General features: G+C 33.8%; 2 protein-coding genes across 3 annotated transcripts; both read left to right on the forward strand.

The window, feature by feature from the left end:
- The first annotated feature begins 213 nt into the window (after positions 1 to 213).
- Positions 214 to 19,826, forward strand: LOC115440395. 2 transcript variants are annotated; one of them, XM_030164675.2, is made up of 7 exons: positions 214 to 461; positions 7,597 to 7,720; positions 12,733 to 12,908; positions 15,443 to 15,619; positions 16,975 to 17,072; positions 18,425 to 18,526; positions 18,876 to 19,826. In XM_030164675.2, the coding sequence occupies exons 1-7, from the start codon at positions 459 to 461 to the stop codon at positions 19,246 to 19,248; spliced, it is 1,053 nt and encodes a 350-aa protein (XP_030020535.1). In that variant the 5' UTR covers positions 214 to 458; the 3' UTR covers positions 19,249 to 19,826. The 2 variants fall into 2 exon arrangements, with proteins under 2 accessions (XP_030020535.1, XP_030020536.1); XM_030164676.2 differs by having other exon boundaries at positions 215 to 461; positions 7,594 to 7,720.
- Positions 1,411 to 3,555, forward strand: LOC115440393 (dynein intermediate chain 3, ciliary-like). The gene has a single exon (XM_030164674.2). The coding sequence runs from the start codon at positions 1,744 to 1,746 to the stop codon at positions 3,472 to 3,474; it is 1,731 nt and encodes a 576-aa protein (XP_030020534.1). The 5' UTR covers positions 1,411 to 1,743; the 3' UTR covers positions 3,475 to 3,555.
- Positions 19,827 to 21,093: the final 1,267 nt, after the last annotated feature.

The raw sequence follows: 21,093 nt of genomic DNA on the forward strand, positions 1-21,093 counted from the left end.
AGCATATGAATGCTAATAATTATGTACTACAGTTAACAGCGGATATAAATATCTTTGAACGCTAGTCGACAACGACTGCAGTTACACGTAAACAAAAAAATCAGTACCGATGAGGGGAACTGTCAATGCCATACATTAATCAATGTGCACATCAGTTGTCAAGGAACTCACACATAAAACCAGTTCCCCGTCGTCAACAACCTGGGCTTACTATTGCAGTCTTCACGTAGTTGGGCGTCACGGTGTCACGCTACTCGCTAGAGGAGTGAGGCCAGTCGCCGGTGAAACGCCGTACAGTACGAAGGTGCGCGCGCGCAGCTATTAAGTGTTAATTCTAAACGTGACCCATAAATATGTGCTAAATCGTGACAGGACAACTGTAATATTGAAATATAAGTTTTATGGAAGTGCAGTGAAATATGTGATTTTTGTGCTCTACTATATCGGAATTAATTTTTATGGTAAGGAAGTATAGTTTATGGGTTTGCTGACTTACAAAAGGGCTTCAGAACAATTGATGTTGTAATAAAATTATGTATAAGGCACTTTATATAACGGTTCATCTGTGTAATCATAAATGTTTTGTTTTCGTCATACTGCTAGCGTTATTCTACTTCTCTGTACGCATCTGTTAAGCTGTGCGTTGAATTTTAAATAATAAATTACAAAAACAAGAGAAGCTTAACAGATTATTTTCCAAGTTATATAAATAAACTCAATACAAAGATCCGAAATTAAAAAGTAATAGAAAATAGGTTTTAAATAACATTCTTATAAAAACATTTTTTTGTTGATTGTGATAATTGCATCCTAGGGTAATAAAACAGTTTTAATATAAACATATATCCGTTAATGCGTATATCTAATTACGCTAAATATATCAATATCTAAAAACGTTTACTGTTCATGTAACACAAACTGTTAGAAGTGGCGTACATATTCGTAAGCTGTAAATCGTAACGTGCAGAGTCGCCTCTCCTTTTGTCCGTTGTTATTGCCATTCGTTCTCAATGCATATTAATACAGATCGCATAACTTCTAGCCTTCGTTACGACATTTCCTGGTATTATTTAATGATAATTAGAGTCAAGCAGTTACAATTATCATATTATGTTCGTATATCCTTAGGGAGTGCATTCTTTCGATCACCAACTCTAAAATGATAAAGCGATGACATCATATAGCATTATTCCACTTCAAAGGTTCAGCTTGTTTTTTCTTCATATTGCACAAAGTTTAACTTATAAATTTATAGTCAAACGTCTACCTGACGTCAGGTTTCTTAGGAAATAATTTTGTAGGTTTAGATAAAATTTTGCAATTTCAACCAAAGTAGATTTAGAATTTATATTCTTTAATGAATCCTTTATAAGACAGTAAACCTTCGGCAAAAATAAAACTTTGAAGACTAAATGATATGTACCAATGATACATGTATATGATATGTGGCTCCGGGAAATATCCCGGATTAATAAGGCAATTAAGTTATAAATATATACCTTAATTGCCTTATTGAATACTGTATTTATAGAGTTATGTAGCAGAAAACAATTTGATAACCAAACAAGGTCACATATGTTTCCCAGCAATTGTGAGTTGTGACGTCTTAGTCACCTTTGATATTATAATTCCATCATCAATATTCATTTCGTTCCATGGCCATATTGATCTTATATTTATCTTTGACTTATTATTGAACGTATTAATTAACTAAAACATTATAAAATTGGATATTAAACAACAATGCCTTACATGAAATCAACTTACGAATACACCAAACTTAGAAAAAACTTTGGAAGGCAAATACTGTTTCAAGCATTACCGGCGCAAATGTTAGACTCTATCAATCCTAACATAGAAGATCAACAACAGTATATACTAAGGAATCCCGTTCACCGTGATGTTCAGGCCACAATGCCGCAATCAGAAAATGAAACGAATACAAAGCAAGTGGTAATTCACGAACAAGGCATTAACCACACCGAAGGTGGTTGGCCGCGCGAAGTTCATACGTACAACGAGGATCATGTACTGCGACACTGTCGTCGAGTCATGCATGATGATAATTACATACACACTGTATTGTCTCTCGCGCCCATAATGGAACATTATGTTGATCAAAATAATGCTATTGAAATGTACCAAAATTACTTCGACGACATGACGCCACAAAAACCTGTTGAAAAGTATAGTGTTAGGGTCACTAATATTTTTCGGGACGTATTACATCGATCAATAAATTGTATTCAATGGACAAACGAAAAGAAACCTAAGTTAGTAGTCGCTTATGCAGATAAGTATTCGCCAGAATCAGACATTTTAAAGTCAAACGATTGTTACATATGGGACATAAACCGGCAAATGTCCCCTCTACAAGAACTAAATCTTGATCAAGCTTGTTGGCAATTAGCATGTTCCCCTGTTGACCCCGAAGTAGTGATTGCAGGTCTGGAAAACGGTACCGTAAATATATTCGACATACGAGAATCCGCAAATGCTGTGTCTAGCAGTTCCGTTTATAATTCACACCGCAGTCCGGTCACAGCGCTACTTTACACTCACTCACGAACGCACACGGAATTCTTTACCGGTTCCCTTGATGGACAATGTATTTGGTGGGATTGTCGAAATCTCTCCCAACCATTGGACCGATTAACTATGTCTGTAAGAATAGCTAGTGGAGAAGAGCCTTGCTTTACTAATGCAGAAGGCGTTACTTCACTGGATTACGACCAAGGCCTACCGACAAAATTTCTTTGTGGAACTGAATCCGGACTTGTAATAAACGTAAATCGCATGGGTAGAACTCATTCTGAAGTTTTATCTTCATACTGGGACGCACATTGCGGCCCTGTACGGGCTGTACATCGCAGCCACTGTACCTTAAGAATGTTCCTTACTTGTGGTGATTGGGCAGTTCGAATCTGGAGCGAAGAAGTTCGTACCGCGCCAATAATAGTAACAAAACCGTATCGTCAACAAGTTACTGATGCCACCTGGGCACCACTACGATATTCAAGCTACATGGTCGCGTGTGCAGACGGAATATTTTATTACTGGGATTTTCTCCGAAAATATAAAGACCCATTAGTAACATTAAAGGTGTCGAATAGTGAATTAAAACGAATTACCCCACATCGTAAAGGCGAACTTGTTGCAATAGGCGATAATGATGGATCGTTGTTTCTTCTAAGTTTATCCGAATATATGATTGCTCCTGGAAAGGATGATAAACAACTTATGATGAAAACATATGAACGCGAAACTAGGCGGGAACATTTTTTGGACACTCGATTGAAAGAAATACGTTTGAAGGCCCGCGCTGAGGAAATAACAGCTGAGGATACATCGCTAGGTGAGGAAGTGGATGAAGAAACCGAGACAAAAAAAACAGAAGAGGAGTACTTTAAAATAGTAAATGAAGAATTACGTCAAATGGAAAGTACAACACCTAGCAATCTTACGATTATCTGAATTATGCAAAGATTTACATATATACAATTAGACCATATCGTAGTACATTTTAGAATATAAATAAATTTCTTTTCCTTTAATGTTTTTATAGCATGCAAACAACAATAAGTCTGTGTCGAAACCCGCATGGGTGCTCAAATCCGACGGGCAATGGTTTTGACCGTCGATTTATCTTACAAAAGGATAAACATGACCTACCAGAATTCAATTGGAATCTATTTCGACGCTGTAATGGATAAATTAGTCGGTAAGGGCGGAGCGAGCTTGTGGTAACGTAAATTACTCGCGCCCGTCAGTTGCGTGAATACAAAAGTGCGTCACCGGCAACTTTCACCACGACTTAGGTACTAGTGTGACTAGCTCTAGAAGCACACACACACGCACACACAACACTCACACGTATACAAACGTATTTATTATCTTCCTGTATAATATTATACAATTAAAATAAATCAATTTAAAAATTCTATTTATATAGCATTTAAAGGGATTTGTTTTAACATATTTTTGCAGTATCTGTATATTACGTATTTATTTAGAATATATATAATGGAGTAATGTTAAATAGCAATATCATACCCATTTCAGTTAACTTGCATGTTCACACGATTTATATCATATTATCTCTACCTGTCGTTTCATTAAAATCCAGCTTTTAATACACATCCAAATGCTAGGATCGGCTCACTACTAGATTTAAATAACCAAGTCCATCACACAAACACAACCGCGTATATAAAATTATATCTGAATAGATGTAAAAGAAATGCAAATAAAAGCCATAATCATTAGTTTTTATATTTTATTAATTCCTACCATAACAATGAGGTTTGAGGTCAACGTGCGAAACGAGTAAAGATCAACATGGTTTATATATTCGTAAATATTCAGGTTATAACACCGTTTCCACCACTTCATGTACACAATCTCGTTTAAAAATCTTAATTAGCTATTAGTTAATCTATGAGTTTCGCAACGTACGAAGTTGTAATAATTTAATTAATTAGTCCGCACTCGGGCATGATTTACAAGAAATATTGCATTCGTAACTAGTTTATAACTATGTAGGTTAATGTCTACTACTCACAGCAAACATAATGTAGGGCGAAGTACTTATAAATATAAAAATAAACGGTAGAATATGCATGCAAATGACAGTCGACCTTTGTTAAGACAAAGAATACCTTTCATATTTTTTTCTCGTAAAATACTACTCGAAAATAAATAGACACGTGTATTTTTAGGACCTAACAAAATTGTAAAAATAACATTATAATACGATAATTCATTCTTGAACATAATAATTTATATTGTTATTTATAGTTAAAGAAAATAATAAAGTTTAGTAGACTTAATAATGCCATACATCAACTTTATTAATGGTTGACCGTAACAAACCTTGACAGACATGCATGAATACATTGGGGAATGGCAAAGATGACGACATTAAAATAATACATGTCTCGTTATATTGCTTCTATAATTGGAACATACTATAGGTACTGCTTTACTCGAAGGTTTTACCACATCACGTCAAGGGATCGACACAGTCTGTATTTGAATATTTTTGTCATAGAATTTGTATGATTTTATATTTCTACCAGATGTCAGACCTCGATCTAAATGTTAATTAGGAACACTAATACGTCATAACCCTCATTCTTACTATTATATAGCTTATATTATGTAAACCAGAACATAAAAAAGTAGTTAAATTTAAAAGTGCAAACAAAATTTTATTTTAAAAGATATCAACTACTGTTGATAAATTATGAAAGCACATGGTGAAGTGATGGTAAAGTTGTCGACAAGTCCTATCAAAAAATACCATAACTGTATTACATTTAATTCGTGATGAGCCAACGTTGGGTACACCATACAAGTCTCTAGAAGATCTTTGGATGAATCGCCTTCCTATTGAATAAAATTGCATTCATTGTAAGATATTTCGACTCTACATCGCGTCTTTGCGCCCCGTCGCAGTCTTTTATAAGGTCGTTGGTCCCGGTAAATCTATTAATAATTGAATTTATTTTTACCAATAAGGGGAAGGTAGACTCTACATACTTACCTTAAACATAGTAACATCGTGCATGTTTTTGAGCACGTGGCAAGTGTTGGTAAAAAGGCTATCGTGGTGAATTTCGAATGCCAATGTCAACGGATTTGCAAACCCGTCGTACTGTTATGCCGGGCGAACCACAGAGACCACTGGACGAGACTGCCTGACCCACTTACGAGGAACATCATAATTACACCTACATTTTAGCAACTGAGCTTACGATACCTGCCCGTTCATTCATTTGAAACTGGAACGTTGTTTTATTCTGTCTGGCTGGACATCGTCTGGCGCATTCATTCATTTTATCACACACTAATAGACTTTGTAGTAATTAATTTAGAAATAACCAACCTTTTGAGACACTTTATATGTTGGCTATTATATGTTACCTACATTATAATTTTTGACATAAATCGATTACTCTTAAGTAATCATATCTGAAAAAATAGTTATCTAAAAATTTGTTTATATTTGTTTATTAATAAGTTTGCTAGTAAGTAGTACCTAGATAACGAAACGCTAAAAAAGTGAAACTCGCATTTTTTTAGATACGATAGTTTACTCAGGAGCCATCGACATGTGTCTACATATTTTAACCAATAAATCTTCTGATTCAACACAATATACTTGAAAATTCAAATCCACGTTATGGCAGCGGTGCAGTCGCATACATTGTGTGGGCCGTGGTACTAACGAGGTGCAACCTTTGGAGTACACGTTTAAAAATATTATGCACAATATAACTTTCATTTAGTGATAAAACAATTCAAGTTACATCTGTATGCACTTAAAAATTACAAAAATTAAATAAAAAATTAAAAAGCTAAAACTAAAACTTGTTTCTTCGCCATTCAAGTATATTATAAGTAATTAGTAATATTTTGATTCAACCGTCGTCGCGTCGGAAAACCGCTACAGAAGTATTTTCATTCCCCCGGCCCAGTTCTGCCCACGCCGCCACTGATTTCAAACAAAAAATCTCATCAAAATCAGTCCATTCGTTTAGGAGCTACGATGCGACAGCCAAACATACGGATACAGAAACACCCTAAACTTATAACACCCCTCATTTTCTGCCGAGGGTTGAACATATGACCAAAGATAAGAATATATCTTTTCAGGGTACTTTAGATGGGTTACTAAATTATACTCTCAACCGCTAACTTGCCTCTGTGATATTTGATTCAAAAAACGATAAAATCATGTTAAATAAAATGTAAAAGTCAAAAAACATAATTTGCGCAAAAAATATTTTTTAATCAATACGAAACCAAAACAGCTGCACTGAATTGTATTTCAGCCAGGGAATTTTCGGAATATGCAAATTATAAATTATATTAATGAATTTCATTAGGTAATTATAATGTTGTACATTTATGCATTGCGGTGACTATTGTGCCGTGTCAATCATTTTTGATATTTTCTTATACTTTTTTTTCACCATGACACAAACTAAGAAAATCGAACAGCGAATCGAATCGTTTGCTTTCATTTTTTTCTTATGACTACTTCTCATAACTAAAACTTACTAGTCTAACACGTATTATACATTATCCTAATAAGACGAATATTTTTAATCACTTTTGTTTTCAGAAATACCTATGCACATTTTTAGTGTTTGTCGTATACCTAATACTAGATTTGGCTCGCGGCTTCGCCCACCTGAAAAAGATTTCGAGTTTAAAAGGAGCCTATATCTTTTCCAGGCTCTCGAACTATTTGAAATACCAAATTTCATCGGAATCCGTATTCCGTTCGGTAGTTTTTGAGTTATCGCATTAAGACTGACAGACACGACGGGGAACTTTGTTTTATGATACGTAAGGATTATTTTATTTTACTATACGTTACCCGACACTGTATTTACCAGTGGTGAAGCGTCTATACAAACCGATTCCTACCGGCTTCTCTTTTAGTTTTATTAACGTTTGTCTAAGTTATTGTTTTCTGTTAAATTGGCCGCGATATGTTAACTAAGGCAATTTCTTTGACTCGGGTTACCTTTTGAAAAATTTCACTCTTCGCCACTAATATTTACCTTGTATTTTTGTTCCCAGTAGTGCCATGGGCACAGACAGGCGATGAGCCGCGCAGTGCTGGTGGGCCTGGCGCTGCTGGCGGCGGCGGGCGCGGCGGCCGCGCAGCTCCGGCCAGCCGACGCGCCGCTCACTCTCAACGACACACGTGAGTGAGTCCCGACTTATACAATCTCACTACAGTTTATATACAAATACAACAATTAGTAATGATTATGAATAAAAAGCTGCTCATGGTTGGAAAGTTGGAAGGGAAGAGACCACGAGGACGAAACCCCAAAAGATGTATAGACCAGATTTCCAGTGCGTTGAATATTTCCGTTGATACAGGATTTCATCAGGCTAAAGACCGAAGCCGATGGAGAAATATCACAATGAAGATAATTGAGAGTCATAAACATTAATAATAAGGGACCGACTGGAGAGAGAGATGATTAAAAACAAAAAATACTCTACATTTCATTGTTACCAGGCTAGGGACAGTGACGTAGAGCACAAGAACAAGTACCTGCTTTCTGGCAATTTAAGTTCCGTGGATGTCTTAAAATTAAACTCCACTAGATCGTCAAATCCGTTATGCCATTGGAATATTGTACTGAAACTTTTTTTGTACCAAATTAGTAGAAACAAAAAGTGCCTCCTGCTCATCAACATTATCCTTTGGGGGACCTAAAAATACCATGAAAAACGTTTCCGTTCTCAGTCTACATGCACCTGCTAGACGAAAGAAGGGATCCTTTGCTTCGGATTGTTTTGTATATGTATCACAGACTGTCTTTAGCTCTAATTGTAACTGCATGAAGATATAAGTCGTACGTGTGTAACTTCAGTTTCTTATTCGAATCGAACCATTGGATGTACTAAATTGAAAAAGAACTAGCAAATAGAAGGTCAAAGATTTGGTGCATGAAATTAGTATGAGCATTGGATGTTTGACACACCAATTCGTTTTAGATACATAATTTGTAATGCATGCCGTGCGATTAAGAAGTGTGAGAACAGGAACTTTGAAATTAATAAACGATCAAAGACTGTAATATCAATTGATTTAAAATCACAGTTACTTATAGTAAAAATATGGTTCAAACTGATAGAGCTACATTATAGACATACTATTTATCTACTACTATGATATTACTTAAAATCAACCTTAAACTTATTTCCCCTCTCATATACTCAATAAGATTTATGAAAGCCCAATAACTCCTCCCTCTTGCGTATATAATATTCCTCTAGTCAGTGCATATACTTAAGTAGGTATTGTGTGTATTTACATCGGTAGAGACACAAAACCTTAGATAACGCACTTGCGCCTTTGCCGATCTATGCTATAAAAATCTTATGCCCTTGTAACTTCAAAGGTGAAACGATACGACGATTAGACAAACTTTCCTTCCCAATTCCTATTATGTGATACGCAGCGAGCCTATTTCCAATACAGTTACAAATTTCAATCGAGAACAAAGTTTTTCAGATTGAGTAGTGTACCTTCTTAGGTAGTAATATATTTGCTTGGCTAAGAAATCAACTAGGCCATGATAAGGTCATCAAAAACCTAAGCAATGCATCATGTATTAAGTAATTGTATAAATTACACATTCCTCTAGCACGTAATTACTCCTGGAGTAAATTTGCTCTTAAAATACGTACTTAATCTCATCGCGAATGTCAAAGAGAAACTTCATGTTACATATTAGATAGCGTTAGTTTAAATTCAGTGAAGTAATTAATCAGTAATGGAAGAGTTTTGTATTAGCACCACACGCTCGTTCGCCGAAGCGGATATCTAAACTTTCTTATTGTGATGCAATCGCAGAACAATGACAGCGCACAGCACGAAAACTGTTTACAAACTTTAATTGATCGGTTATTTTATTGCGCTCGATGAATTGGATTCTATGATAAAAATGTTCTTTGGTCGATCGTCTATGCATACCTGTATAAAAACCGACTTTCACGTTTTGGTTTCTGATTCATGCTATTTTCTTATAAAATATAGTGTTGTGATTGCTGTAATAGTAAGGTTGAGAAGTATAATAATGTGTCCACTCTGTAAGTCCCGTTAATTGAACTGTGGCGTACTAATCGCGTATTACGCGCGCTTTCCCTTTGGAAAGTACTGCAATGAATAAATCAACGGTGAAGTTGGCTTACTCGGTTTTAGCCATCATAGAATGTTCTAACAAACGACATATATATTAATAGCGCGATATATATGTATACTGTATATAAAATACTGTTTTATAGTCACATAAACATTATCGGCACTGAGTCATTTTATTACATTATCACGAATATACAAAAAATGAGTAAAAAAACATAAACAAAAGTTACTATCCAATGTCCATTGATTTAACATTTGTCTGGGTACCAAATTGTTATTTTGTTTACACATAAACACAATGATTTTTCAATGTAGATGTATATGATTTAAAATTTAAAAACATTTACAAAATGTATTCATTACAATGTAATCAATAATGGCGATACATCTTAATCGTGAGTAAAAACATCGGAACATGCTGCGTAGGTGTGATGAAACTTACATTCACCATTTACGACCGGCGCCGGTAATAGAGAAAGCATTGCATCGGCCGTGTACATATTACGCCCAATCGCTACGTACAATTAGCATAGGAATTCTAGGCATTCGAGTCTGTATACTATTGAATTATGTGGGCTCGGCGTAACAAAACAATGCGCTTGTACAATATCATAATTAGCACTTTTGTTTGACCTCGCTCGGTCGAACCTTTTAGGTGTAACTTTTTGGGCTCATAAAATCATTGAGTATATTTGTGTTTATAAATGTAAAATTAATTAATTTTGGCCACAAATATTGTAAAGTAGGTAGTGATTTGATTAAGTCTTTTTATTTAAGTGGTACTGAGGCAATTCTAAGCTTTCTCTATCACAGTAAAGATAAAATCTGAGATTATAATAACACAATAACAGCTCCAAGTTACGTGTACCTAATGATAATATTATATACTTGACATTTAACCAAGCATTGCCATTTTTGATATCAATTGTATCATTCCGTTTACACGCAACAAAGGACTTGTTACATCTACTAAGGCATTTAAATCCCTCTTCAAAACCTTTATGCTGAGACTTGCATGACACAGCGCAGGCCAAGATTGAAATGTCAATAATTAATGCTAATTCAGCTTTGAACAATTTTTAATGTGAAAAAAGTTATTTATAAAGTTTTACGCAAGTACTAGTCAAATTGGTTATAGTCAAAAAATTAAACAACTTAAGTTCAAATTAATTGCAAAATGACGTTCGAATGAAGAATTAACAAAAAGTTGAGCCTATTATAATATTTCGGGTAAAAAATACATTTATATTTAGCAAGTCTTATCAAAGAAATGAAGTAAAAAAACGAAACTATAAAATTTTTTGCCTTTCCTATTTATTAACTTTATGTTGCAAGTTAATCAAAAGTTTATCTTTATATTTTTTTTATTGAGACGATTTTTTGAAGATTTTAAAATTATTCGGCCTTCAAGTGTTCCCTTACATTGCAGTTAATTCATAATTCCTATTTGAAAAGGTGAAAAGTAATCCGATATAAATTTTATTATAAGTGCTGTTCGCCGCTATACTCTTATAATTCCATGAAAATAACCCTTCTTATATATGAATCAACTAATGCATCATAGTTAATTAAATACAGAATTATATCAATTTATATAGAACCGTATTAACCAATTAAAATGTAGCCGCAGACAATCTAAACAAACATATTACTCAGTATTTCATCATAAATTATAATTTGCATTGGACGTTTACAGTGGCATTACATCTATGTAATTTTACATTTTGTTTATCCTCATATTATTCGTTTTGTTTATTTTTATAGGTGTTAAATACAAATCCTAGATATTAATGAAAATCATTTTAAAAATACGCTTCTAACAAGTAACATTGCTTTTTCTTTACTTTAAATAATTATACTTAAAATATGAACACATACCTGTCATATCGTTCAGTAAAAATATCATATTATGCAATTGTAAATGAGCTAGCACTTGGTCATTGGTGTAAACAAAACCTGTTTAACAAGTTAGTAAAAAAATACATGTTTATGGGCATTACTCTACCATGAGGAGGGATAATGCTTAGCACAGATTTTAAATACGTTACACGACACACTAAATTTAAATTTATGCGCGTTTCTTTCGTAGTGCTTAAAGTCGTCACTACAATGTTGAGCTTGCTTGTAAATTAAATATCAATAAGTTAAAATCCTATGCATCCAATTGACAACTTCAGAGTAAATGCTATTCCTCACATAATTGTATGAGTTTACCAAATTCTAATCTACGCTCCTAAATAAATGATAATAAAATGAGTATTCTACATTAGCTGTTTAACTTAAACTTGCGAAACAAGCACTTCGTCAGGTAAAACAATTTCTGGTAGAAACCCAATATAAAGACAGCTCGCTATTCCGTTTTGCACATTGAATAATATTTCCTGAGATCCAAACAACGCTCTCCCTTCCCGTTTTTCATTAAATTATTATACCGAATATTTTCGGGCCTGGCTGAATAGTCTTCATACTGTTCGATCCGATGGGTTGCGGTCTAAATTCAACTATTGAGTATCCAGTCAGTCAAGCTGGCATATTAGCGGCCGTCAAGGCATGCAACATCCCTCAGTTGATCGACATTATATTTGAATGATACTAAACTAACCATTGGATTTCCTGTAGTTTCTTTTCCGTACTAGTAAAAATAGCTGACCTGGCATCGCCCGAGCTCTGCGGGTTGTTTACGCTCGAAGCTTTAAAGTGGCCATTTTATGTAACAAATTGATCTCGTTTGTGTATGACAGCGGCTACTTCTGACGCTTTCAGATTGCACAAGTCATTAGTCTATATGAACGAACTCAGAATTAGACCTGAAATGTGGCCATATCATTGTTAAAGTACCATTAAAATGGCACACTATCATGTTATTCACTTTTAAGTGACTTTAAAATCAACCCATATCTAAAATTATTCTGAGGAAAGTACCTACCAGGTTTACCTTTAAAATATTAGTTTACTGCAATGCCAATTTTCAGCACTTACCTAAGTACAAGTAACAATTCTTTTCTGTTAGTCTTGTAGGTGTTAGCCCCAAATATAAATCATATGTCATTGTCCAGGATGCGGCACGGAGTGCGTGCGCTGCGCGGCTGATGGATGCGTTAAGTGCGCTAGATTGCTGGTGCTGCCTGAAGGCACGTGCGCCCACGTGTGCCCACCAGGCACGCGCGAGTCTTGGGCCCACGACGACCACCTCATGGGCCGCGTCTGCTACCCCGCCCACACATATAATGAAGTAAGTTTTCCAAAATAACATAATATACTTATACAATATTTTTTTTACTCTACGCCTCTACCTACCCCTTCGGAGATAAAAGACGTAGACATGTATATTATACGTGGTTATATATTGGTGATAGTAATTTCATATATGCGTGTGTGTATATCTGCGTAGTTTTGCAACTTACGCAAATTACACGTAGATTACCTCAGTTTCCAAGGCCTATATTTCCAAAGCAGTGAGGGACCGTACGAGTGCATCAACATTTCGCTATTCTACTTCCAGTATAATCATGTAGCAATGCTGACATCGCAACTACGTTATCAACAATCATAAATTGCATAGTATTACGATGGTCTCAAAACAAAACTATGGTATTTCGTAAGCACCGTATGCCAATATATGTCATAGGTTTGTCGTATGTAAACGTATTGTCCTTTTTTTTATTTTGCCGCTAAGTATTTGTGTATATGTAAGAGTCCTACTTATGACCCGAGCAAACGCTCTTGAGCATTCGTTCTATACATTTAATGCGCACGAGTTACGGGGGTATATACAAAGATTTATATTTAATATTTTTTTTATATTTTGGGTATTTTTAAAATATGGAACTATAAAAATCTATATACTATATATCTAATAGCGTTGGTTTAGGAGGCGATGCATGGAATCAATAATTTTAGTAGCATTTTCATTATGAAATGAATGAGACAATATCCAAACTATAAAAAAATAAACAAAAAAAGTAAACATAAAATTTATAGAAATGTGATGTTTAAATTTGTTTTCTATATGTATTATAAATCTCGAAGCTTCTAAAAATACGATTAGCGCGATTTACTGCGGGCACTACCTTATAAGTTATATTACATTATAGTCAGCGGAATTAGTAGACGTCGTAATAATGATTTGCGATTGTTCAGGCGAATTTTAGTCCTTATAATAAATGGGAGGACGGGAAGGGAGGAAGTCCCGTGACCATGAAGGCCACAATGTCTTCGAAACATCGGGAGAAAATTATAATAGAAAAAACCGTGATAAAATCCGAAGTATACTTGGATACCATGATACTTTCCGTAGAATCAGATAACAGGCTCAGAAAATAAATATTGAGCATATTGCTGTATTATTAATATTTTTGGTTACCCAGTTTAGTCTCATTTTCATCTTATACCAATATTATAATACAGGTAGATTATCGCCAAATTGATCTAGTTGATAGACATGAAGTGAATCTGCACAAAGTATTCCTCTGAGTAAATCTTCGGGAATAAAGGAATAAACTTGTTTTTACAAATAAATAAATGTTTATGCAAAAATGAGACTGGATAAGAAAAACGAATCATACAATATTTTGTGACGCAAATGAAGAAACAAATAAGTTACAAACTGCGTAAAATAAGAGATTTTCCTTTAATTCCCAGAATATCATATTCAACAAGCATAAACAAAGAAGACGTTCTAAACCACGTCGTTAATAAAGTGTCTACAACTTCCTTGTAACTTGCCTCATAATTAACTAATAATGAACAATATGTAAATCTTTTAAACTTAACTTTACTTATAAATATTTTACTTTTTGAGTAAAACAAAAATCTATACACATTACAAAACAGTTGAATCCAATGTTCATTGAAAAAAATGTTATGAAAAAGAAATGGAGCGACTAAGGAAAGCAATGGAAGACAAATCAATAATTTTTAAAGTTCTTTTTTGCTAGCGCACATCGTCAAAATTACTAAACGAATTTTCATATAGTTTGCACAGGTGTACCGAATATAATTAGGAATAAAATATAGGCTTCATTTCATTAAATCGAATATCGGAAAGTTATCCACAGTTATAAAATTACGAGTATATCTATTTATTATATACGTTGACAGAAAAGCTTCCAATAATAATTCCTTTAGGCTGTACAAAAAAGACTTATAAACCCATGACACCGTAAATAACTCTTGTCATAACATCAAACGACGGTGTGATGCAACGTCTCTACGCAACGTACGAGATGAGGCAACGGAATCATTAAAAATCGTATAACTGGAGAATGCCTACGCCTACAAACAATAGGAAAGCCACTCTATAGCTCATAACTGTAGTCAAGTTTTTTGCTTTATTTGGAATTATGCTGAAATGTATCAATTATGTATGTTTGTAGAGCGCTATGTACAATGCGGAAGCGTTCAACTTTATTCGAGTGATTATTTAGCTATAATTTTTATGAAAAGAATTCTTATAACTAAAATTGATGCAGTATTTAATATCTATTTAATATGGGTATAGGTGTGAAAGATTTGTTTTTATTTCTATTAGTACTAGCTTCGCATTGATAACTTGAAAAAATACTATTACGACACATTCGTTTAAGGTAAAATCTACAAACGTTTTCGAATTATGCAAAATATTCTGAAGATAAAATTAATAATATGTAAGGTCTAAATTACAGCTGTATTACAAGTACACACATAAACGTTTGCAGGAGTACAAACAGGTGTATATTAGACCATTTTACTTATTTAATGAGAAATCTGATTTTATGAATATTCCAGGTTCTAGTAGGCGGTGCATGTGGCGCGGTGGCGTGCATAGCTTTGGTGGCGGCAGGCGCAGCGTACGCACGCTGTAGGAGCAACTCCCGTGCGCAAGCGCAACCTCTGCCCCAACGGCCGCAGCACGACGACGACGCACAGCTGCGCGAGTTTCATAAACAACTAGATTGTTTACGAGTAAGATATATGTATCAATGTTTAGAGATTATAGTCATAACGAAAGCGCGAGAAACTCTTGAAATGCAATCTGATCTGGTAACTTTCTATAACTGGTGCACTGTGCAACAATAGCAGCTAGCTTACTATATAAATGTAAGTAGAATTTTAAGATTCTGATCATATACATTTTGAAGATATTTATGATCATACTATTTGTGACTAGATTCGTTAAAATTTATTATTTTGTTCATGGTCTTGTATTACAACACATAAAAGTTATAAAAATGTTGAGTCAGACTAGAACAGGTATTGATATGTTTACAGTAATAAGAAGAATTATTTCACCGCATTAACAATCATTATTTTTAATGACATGTAAAAAGTAAAATATCACAAAGGTAAAAAAAAAGTTGAGGGAATTATTGCATACCTTATAGATGCAAAGAAGCCTTATGTTACGAGCATGTGCAATAATTCATTATAAAACAACATTCACACGATATGTTATTTGTTAATTATAGTTAACTTTTTTCTGTGGCACACGTTACACATACCGATTTCAATAACATGTGAACTTCGAACGAGAATAACAGTATTGAAATATATCGGCATAGTGCATATTTACCGAATATATCATTTATATTTGGGGTTACCAGAACCAAAGAGTATGTAATCACTGCATTTTAACTAGATTGCGGTGGACATTCCCCACATTAAATAAAACGTTCGAACACAATTGCAGAAAATATATTTAATAAAAAAAAAAGTTCTCTTTGACCATCATTTGAAATATTTGCATGTGTTTTTAAACCGGCCGACGCTCTATAAAATAGTGTGCTGCCTCAAAAAGTATTACCAACCTATTCCCCATACTTTTATTTGGATACATTTTAATTATGTATAAAAACAATATATTCAATTTGTTATTATTGACCGTAACTATACGTAGGCCCATTTTATGTACAAATGTAAATATTTCCATATATTGATAAAACGTACACCAAAATCGTATCCGTTACATTGTTTTTTTAATACCTATATAGTATAAAGCCCTATAATCATACATAAACACCTCTATAATTATATAGGTACATGGACAACAAAAATTTAACACTTTACTCGAGGCATGTTATATGCTATCACCTCATGCACGGTACGACTACCCAGTGATGGCTGGCTTGAAGTTAGACAACCCTGGAAACTATAGCTCGATCTTCCTATTTGTTTCTTCTTGCTCCACTTAAAGATTCCTATTATAACAAAATTAAGAACTGTTTTTATTCAATCTCAGACGACGACAATCAAAATCGTGAGATCCAATACGAAAATAATATAGAATAGTACCTTAATAATAACATCCATTATGATTGCAGCCTCACGCCTACACGCTGTTAGCAATACTGAACCACACGCGGCATCAGGTGCGGGAACTCTACCAGCTCGGCAACAACGACGCCGCTATGGCTTACAGGTATTCATTAATAAACTCTTTATAACACATCTGGTTTAAAGCGTATAAGAAAAACAATAGAGAATAGGCTGAAACAAGAAGGAATCCAAACGATCTTATCGCTATCAGTGATTTTTACGAAATAACCTTTAGTTAGTTGACTAGAGAAAAGATAATTAAAGAAAGATAGTAGACTTAATACACTTACCGCCATTTTCAATGATTCCAATCGCTTTTTTGATCTATCTCAAAAATAGACTAATCAGAACAAACCTTTTTTTGACATGCTTACAAATGAGGTATTTTGATTGGTTCATTCTCGGAATCCGATTGAAGATTGAGATTAGGATGGTTTATTGAAAAATGCTGTAAATAATAATTGAGTAGATGAAATATAATACATACCGATTTGTATAGATGTTAGAATCTCATAGAAACATATTATACAATAGACTCTCTGTTTCAGAGGAAAAGCATATGGAATGGCTTTACGCATAGATATCTAGATATTTCTGTATTACGTACTATTTCGTAAAACAATGCAAGTGGTACTCTAACGATAAATAATGGTTGAATTATAGGGTTGTATCTCGCGTTTTAGAAAAATAAATATAGTATATAAAAATTTATTTCAACTTTTGTATCACTTGCTCTACTTTCAGTAAATCTCTAACCTTATATTAATATAAAAATACTTTTCCGCAACTTTTCTTTTTTATTTTGGTTGAAAAAATGCGAAGCGGACCTTACTTATATAATTTTGTATCCTATATTATCTACCCAAATTCGTATTTTGGTGCAACTTTAAATTTAACGACGCTATATAGAGAGTCGCCGTTTCTTACACTCAAAACCAAGTTCACAATTGTAATATTATGTTATACTTATGTAAAATATATTTAAAAATCAGAACTTATGTCGTTCTTGGAAATATCTTTATACATACAGTCGAAGATTCGAACAGCTTTGGAATATAAAGTCGATATGCACCTTTTTTGGACGTCGATGGCGTAATCATGTTCCACTTTTATCTCGTACGCAAAGTTGTACAATAAACTACAATAAAATTTTAATACCACGACCCAGAAATGGCAACCTGGCTTCTTTATTTCATTCTTGTACTCATTTTGCTAATAACGGCATCCAAAGTCTAATAACGCTATAACCAATCTTTCTGTAACCAACCAACCCAATAGCGTTACAAAAACAATCGGACAGATGCCGTTTTTTGTGTATATTTTTTCTTTACAGCTAGAAATAAATCTGTCAAGCATTGGTTTAACCTGAACTCAACTCTGTGTCGGAACTCCATCAGCCATATTTGTTTACGTTAAGCGCATGTACTGCATGTCTATTATTAGTTATCTTTACAGTTGCATTCTGAGCGATCTGGCGAAGCTGCTTATACTGTTGAACAAACAACAGGTACCTGTCGTGCCGGAGGAATGGGCACGGCTCGCCAGCTGGGCTGAAAGGTATTAGTTACGATCAATATTGAATGTTATATTAATGTGTGGTAAGCTTCAAAGTAAGTTTTTAATTATTAAAAATATATTATTACTGCAAATAAGTCGGTAGTAGGTATTAAGTTAAACGTTCGAGGAGAATTTTATATTTTTCGATTATTATAAATACAGAACGTTATTAAACGTCCAACAAATTTATTTATGTGTATATATGTAGCCATATTTTAGAAACATATTAACATAATAGGCTACGACGCCAAAGTTGAAACAAAGTCTTTTTTTTTTTCAATTAACAACGCTTAAACCTAGATTGCTTGATAGCTCACAATAATTATATTTTTTTATATTTTATTTTCAGAATCCTCAAGCGATACAGCCGGATGAGTGTAGGACAACAGCAACAAGAAGGTCAACTGGTGAACTTTCTGCCGGCCCCACCGAGCCAGAGCTCCGACTCAGAGACGACCCAGCAGTCATTCACCACGTTCAAACCACCGTCGTATTCACCCACGTCATACGACAGTAACATAGACAAAGAGTCTGAGAGTCAATGTGGATGGAACGACGTCAGACCACCGAGCTACTCCCAGATAGAGAGAGAAAGAGATATCATAGCTCTCTCTGATCCTTGGGAGAGGCGGCCCATCGTGAGGCGGGAAAGCGTATGGCTCGAAGACGAGCTGTTCGAAATGACAAAACGACCTCAAGATGAGTTAACTACCGAATTATAATAGTAGATGCAACATAATACACCATTCCAAGTCTGACAAGTACAAAATACACATATTTAGTTCTATACCAACTGTAAATAATGGTGCCCTCAACATAATTTGCATTTTATTATATTTTTATCTTCCTAACATTCAACATTACATTAAAATGGGTTTTTAGTATGACTGAGTTATATTAAGGCGACTAAAACCAGTTTCCAAAAACATCATAATAAAACCTAGAGGCTAAGAATTGTTTTGACAAAATAGTATTTAAAGAAATATTTAAATTGTTAGACTACATAAAGGTTCTTTTAACGTGATTTCACGTGTTTAAGTTTAAGTGATTTCACGGCAATAGCATGATCATTAATTCTACTTTCAGACAGAATGGATAGCGTAGTTTATGACCTACTTTTAAGAAATTCCACATTCTGCAGTTTCTACCACAATAAAACTTTCATAACATCGATGCTTTAATGATATTATAATAATTTATTAATACGAAAAACGACAGATAGATTTAAGTGCTAAAAAATTGTTTAATTTAATTGAATAAAGTCGACGCATACACTGCCGATTTCAAAAGCTTTGTTACCGAAATGGACAAAAAATGTAAATAGAGAGAAATTCAGGTCAACTGTTTTACAATTTATGTAATATTTAATCGAACTGAGTTCTCAGTATAAAGGAAATATGATCATTAACATTATTAACATCATTATGTAATTTTAAACCAAAGTAGGTATGTAATAGAAGAAATAAAATAGATCTAGTCTTAGTCGAAAATTGTAGCTAGGTACCTACTTCTAACGTTTTTATAGCATGATGTGAAGCAACAAAATGTTATGTTTTAAACATCAATTATTCTTTCAACGAAAGGTACCTATCTATAGCTATTTAAAATATTAACACGCTACTAATGAGCGTGTCTTAAGTGTTAAATAAAATTATTTTATTCATTGCATTCCCCAACGGAAAAGTCTAATAAAGTAATTAAAGAACCACAATATAATAAATTTGATTATAGATTTATTATCATAATTACACGTTTCTTAGTAACACGGTTATTTTGTAGAGATATGATGAATGAATTAAATTTACCAATAAAAGATTAATGAAATCTTTTTAAAATTACAGAGAGTTATCAATCCATATCACCACATCTAAAATTGCATGTCAATTGTTACACGTGTACAAATAAATAGACTTTCAGTTAATGGCATATCTGAGTAATTTAATAAAGTTTAAGCATATTGTTATTAATGTAACAATTTTTAAGATTGTTGAATAAAATATAAATATATTTTGTTCTCGGTGTTTTATGTCATCCCTATTATTAGGTGTTTATTGTTATATCCAAAAACAACAAGAGATACCTACTTTTTACTTCAAATAACAATAGTTTTATATAAAAAAAAAAAACTTTATAATGGGTCTCTACTCTTCGCTGTTCTCTCTAATGGCTTTTAGAGCTTCGCGGATAAGTAAGCGAGCGCTTTAGGAGCTCTAGCCTGAATTATATTAAGCAGTGACTAACTCAAAGGCGTCTAAAAGAGATCTCTAACAAGGCCATAATTGTCTAGAAAGATACCTACATAATACCTCATTATATTACCTAATATTACATTACTCGGAAAGAATAGATAAGAACTTACTATAACTAATATACAAATCATTGATAGGTACCACTTTATTGATATCTTTCATAGTCGACCTACACAATTCGAGAAGTACGTACGTATTTTTAACCTACTTCATATATTCTGGAATTCAAAACAGCGAAGAAAGTAGACGTCCAATGATGGTTAGAAGTATAGTGCCACGGAGGCCCATCAACAGAACGAAGATGTAACAACGAAACAT

This window comes from Manduca sexta, chromosome 12 (assembly GCF_014839805.1).
Source record: "Manduca sexta isolate Smith_Timp_Sample1 chromosome 12, JHU_Msex_v1.0, whole genome shotgun sequence".
NCBI lineage: Eukaryota > Metazoa > Arthropoda > Insecta > Lepidoptera > Sphingidae > Manduca > Manduca sexta.

Excerpts from the sequence above, each read along its gene's own strand:
- LOC115440395 (XM_030164675.2), top strand. Across the intron at positions 17,073-18,424 it reads GACGCCGCTATGGCTTACAG|TTGCATTCTGAGCGATCTGG; the intron begins GTATTCATTAAT and ends TTATCTTTACAG. Across the intron at positions 18,527-18,875 it reads CTCGCCAGCTGGGCTGAAAG|AATCCTCAAGCGATACAGCC; the intron begins GTATTAGTTACG and ends TTTTATTTTCAG.
- LOC115440393 (XM_030164674.2), top strand. The coding sequence starts at position 1,744 with ATGCCTTACATGAAATCAACTTACGAATACACCAAACTTAGAAAAAAC.